Source organism: Cupressus sempervirens, chromosome 5, assembly GCF_028749045.1.
Source record: "Cupressus sempervirens isolate cs-2001-9-10 chromosome 5, ASM2874904v1, whole genome shotgun sequence".
NCBI lineage: Eukaryota > Viridiplantae > Streptophyta > Pinopsida > Cupressales > Cupressaceae > Cupressus > Cupressus sempervirens.
In genome coordinates this window covers 667,855,171-667,859,235 of record NC_143122.1, presented here as the reverse complement: position 1 = coordinate 667,859,235, position 4,065 = coordinate 667,855,171, and the positions used below count along the sequence as shown (strand labels likewise).

Below are 4,065 nucleotides of genomic sequence, written 5' to 3'. Positions count from 1 at the left end.
AATGCATACTTGTGAAATTGATGAGCTATAGATGGATAAAAATTTACTAAAACTAATCCATTAAATAACAAGAAAATTTACTCTTACAATTTGTTGTACTGTGAAAGCGCCCTGTATATAGAACAAAGGGTAAGAATGTTTACCATATGTAGTGATGACCATAGACAAGACTGGACCCTGATGTGCTTGCCAAGAAAGAATCGGTTCAAACTACTTGTTCTTAAATGACGTGGCATCCATTGCCCACCCTCTGATCTTTCCATTTGTGCAACAAATTGTGCTGCTCAAATGCAAGAAGGGTTACACTTTACTTAGGCTGTAATTGATGGTGTATTTGCATAGATTTATTGTGCTTTCAAGGGGCATGCATATTATCTCAGCTCAAATTTTCTTTCAAGCCTGGATCAGCAAGACGCTGAGAGAATAACAATCAGCAGTTGCGTTGATAGCTATCCTTCTATGAGTCAATTAATCTCTTTTGGCAATGTTGTTGGGAAGCCTTCATTTTTTCTCTGTAATCTCCATTCCAACTACGTGTCCAGTAATGAATTCTGTATATGTGTATATTGAATTTAAAATTCCCTATCTTTTCAGCGGTCTCCATTTAAAATTCCCTATCTTTTCAGCGGTCTCCATGTAACTACATTGAATTACTATTGCCTGTCTTTTCAGCGGTCTCCATGTAACTACGTTGAATTACTTCCTATCCATACAACTGTCTTGCATTAGATTTTCAATCTATTTTATTTTTTCCCAAAATTCTGAGACCCCAGCAAAATTTGAGTCAACCAATAAGGAATAAGAAAAAAGGTTCAAAATTTAATATTTAAATCAAAGCACCGAAAACCTTAGGACTTAATTCAAAACTAATGCATTGAGCATCCGGAAACATTAGTTCCTTGCCTATATAGACAGGGACTAATTAGCATCTTTATTCTCAAGACCAAATTCCAAAAATACTAAAGAAAAGCTGTTAAAGAAAGTCGGCAAATATCAATCATATAGGGTTTTCTTGTGGAATCTGAAACATTTATAGGAGTCTAAAAACTAACATGAAAATAAATTAAATGGAAGAAAAAACAGAAAACCGTTTGATTGAAACCCTAACAATAGATCTAAGCTTAGATTGATTGGTACCTAAATAAAGATTTATATAATCTCAAAAATACATTCTTAACAATTCGATGTGCATAAAATTTTGAAAGATCAAAAAACCGTTTTCCTGACTATTTTCTCACTGAATCATTTGCAGGTGCTTCAATATTCCGGCAGAACCTGCATGATATGCCTGTTTTGAGAGCTTTAATTCATAGGTTCTACTTGCTGGATTCTCCCTTCCTCTCATTTTCTCGTCATCTGCAATGCCAATCCAGAAAAAGAAGAAAAAAAAAACGTAATTGCAATATCGCTGCAGAATGCCATCGCATATATTCATATATTGTAATCATAGAACACTGTCTACCTCAGACAGGAAGAAATGTGTGTATTTATGCAGCCAATAAAAGAATTATTAATTTCATTGGCGACGAGGATGTTAAATTGGATAAATATGAAAAATATTCACTCAAGTGGACGTGCCGGAGTGGTTATCGGGCATGACTAGAAATCATGTGGGCTCTGCCCGCGCAGGTTCGAATCCTGCCGTCCACGATTGAAACTGTTGTCATACAAATTTCCGTGAAAACGATAAAGAAACAGTAAAAAATTTGCGCGTCAGAATGAGGTTGGGGTGTGACTGTGGAGTCGATTTGAAGCGGGGAAGGACTTTATATGCTTTAAGAAGCCTGGTAACAAGCATTTTAGGATAGTTTTATATGGAAGTGTTTCAAATGTTTTCCTATTTCCCAAACTGATTCTTAAATCTATCATAACGAATGTAATTAACAGCAAATCAATATCTTATTATTTACAAGACTAGAAGGCGCCCAAACGCCCATATTTACAAATCCAATTTACACCCAAAATGTCAAATAAACCACTGTAACAATCAGCAAGCATAAGCTTCTTGTTGATTTCGTCTTCTCAGTCTACCTCCCCATGAGGACGAGTTACTTCCAGATCTCCTCCTGATTAATTCTATCAGCTGAGCTTCCCACACTTGATTACTCCCTAATCCGCTTTCAAGATCGCCTACTGTAAACATGTTCTGCAACCTCCAGTCATAATCCTGGCGGAGCAGGGGATCTGACAGGATTTCATATGCCTCCTGAGCTTTCACAAACAATCTGCTGCACTCTTCTTTATCTTCAGCAGGGCAGACATCTGGATGATATTTGAGAGCCATTCTTCGGTATGCGCTCTTTATATCACGCGCGCTAACATCCGGAGAGACTGAGAGAACATCATAGAATGAAGACGTAGAAGAGAAGGAAGCATTTTGAGAGTGAAAAGCCCTAATACTTGTCGAATGCTTCGGCTTTGCTGCAATTCTGACCGGTGAAAGTCCAGAAGAAGCAGACTTGCTCGTAGGGCAGGGTGCTTGTAAAGCCCTAATTGATGCACTGTACTCCATTAATCTGACACAAAAAGCTTCGAATTATTACAGATGGAAATTCAGTGTTTCAGCTTAACTCAGAATAGATTGGATAAAAGAAACAAGACTTGGTTTGATGATAGAGGATAAACAATTTAGAGCATATATATAGAGATAGATGAAAATTGAATTGGGGGTTTCGGTGAAGGATACGAAGTCTGTCAGTAAGATTTTCTTTGCTTCTAGAAACAGGCGGTGGCCGTCTGCCCCACGACCCGGCCGTTACGTCCCATCTGTGTACGGTGAACATTGTTGTCATCGATCTTTTTTTAAGTTTTTTCCCGCCTTCTCGATTATGTACACGCGTCAAACGGTGAGACGACATGAGGGATTGAGCGAGCCAGCGATGTTCAACCGCTCAACCAATCACGCATATTTGCGTTACGCGGGTTTAACAAGGAGGCAAGCAAACACGGTTTTGGCTACGGGGCAACCTATATACACCGGTAGCAATGTATAAACCACTGAAAATACAGTCGGTCTTCTAGATATCTGTCTTATCAAGAATACAAGAATACGATGGTTGATGAAAACCTTATCATTACTTTTACTTTTTCAATAAAATATTGTGGAAGGTGCAATTACAAGTGATTATACAATGCCCTATGAACTAGAAGGTACGTAACACTGACAAGACCAAGTTTTAAACTAGAATTTTGGATGGAAAGGGCTCCCTCTTTTAAGAAAATAGGTTTGATTTTTAAATGATTTAATTTTATTAGATCATTTTATCATAAGGTAATTATATAGGCTATTTTGATCAAAATCTTTAAACATAGGGGAGGAGATCTAGTAGTTGTTGGACATTTAATGATAAATATGGCATCATTATAGATACCTCTAACTACCGTTTCAAAAATGATAACACGTACATTAATAGTCAATAATACATGTACTAATAGTCAACAACACATGGACTAATAATTGTTCAATGTTTTTACTTTTTTGGTTGGTGGTTGGTCCATTTGTGCCAAAAGTACTATTTTTACAGCGAGTCACTATTGGGGGAGGAGGGGGGGGAACACAATGGATATCAAGCAAACGTTTTAAAATGACACTTCTCAACCACTTTGCACTTCATGGCCTCTACAGAGAGCTATGTAGATGTGGAAACACCTAAACTTTATCTTTAAGCTTTTAAGTCACGTATGGAGGGTCATCAAAAAAAATGAAAAATTTCAACGTACGGATTGGGAAGTTTAGGTGCGCAAAGTTAGCCTCGGTGGATACTGAGTCTCTTCCCCTATGAGTGTATATATTTAAGATAACATAATTTCTGAGAATTTAACAATAATTAATGCCATATTCAAGGTATACCAATCAGAAATCAAGAAAGCTAAAATATGATCAACTATTAGTGCATGTGTGATCCCTCTCAGTACATATGCTATCATTTTTAGAATTTTTTATAAGTGGTAATTAAAGAAAAAAGTAATGATACAACTGTAATCATTTGAGAAGGATACCAAGTGTATAAAACTAAGATTTTCTTGTCTTCCAAAAATAGACGATGGTTGTTTGTACCCCATGGT

At 36.8% G+C, this 4,065-nt stretch overlaps 1 protein-coding gene and 1 non-coding gene across 2 annotated transcripts; one reads left to right on the top strand and one right to left on the bottom strand.

Annotated features, from left to right (window-relative positions):
• Nucleotides 1-1,568: 1,568 nt before the first annotated feature.
• On the top strand, nucleotides 1,569-1,650 carry TRNAS-AGA (transfer RNA serine (anticodon AGA)). The gene has a single exon. It is a non-coding gene; the product is annotated as a tRNA-Ser (tRNA).
• A 230-nt stretch (nucleotides 1,651-1,880) lies between these two features.
• Nucleotides 1,881-2,603, bottom strand: LOC149557692 (chaperone protein dnaJ 20, chloroplastic-like). The gene has a single exon (XM_089786032.1). It carries the CDS (start codon nucleotides 2,510-2,512, stop codon nucleotides 1,988-1,990), a length of 525 nt encoding a protein of 174 aa, XP_089642158.1. The 5' UTR covers nucleotides 2,513-2,603; the 3' UTR covers nucleotides 1,881-1,987.
• Nucleotides 2,604-4,065: the final 1,462 nt, after the last annotated feature.

Coding starts and splice junctions, on each gene's coding strand:
- LOC149557692 (XM_089786032.1), bottom strand. CDS start 2,512: ATGGAGTACAGTGCATCAATTAGGGCTTTACAAGCACCCTGCCCTACG.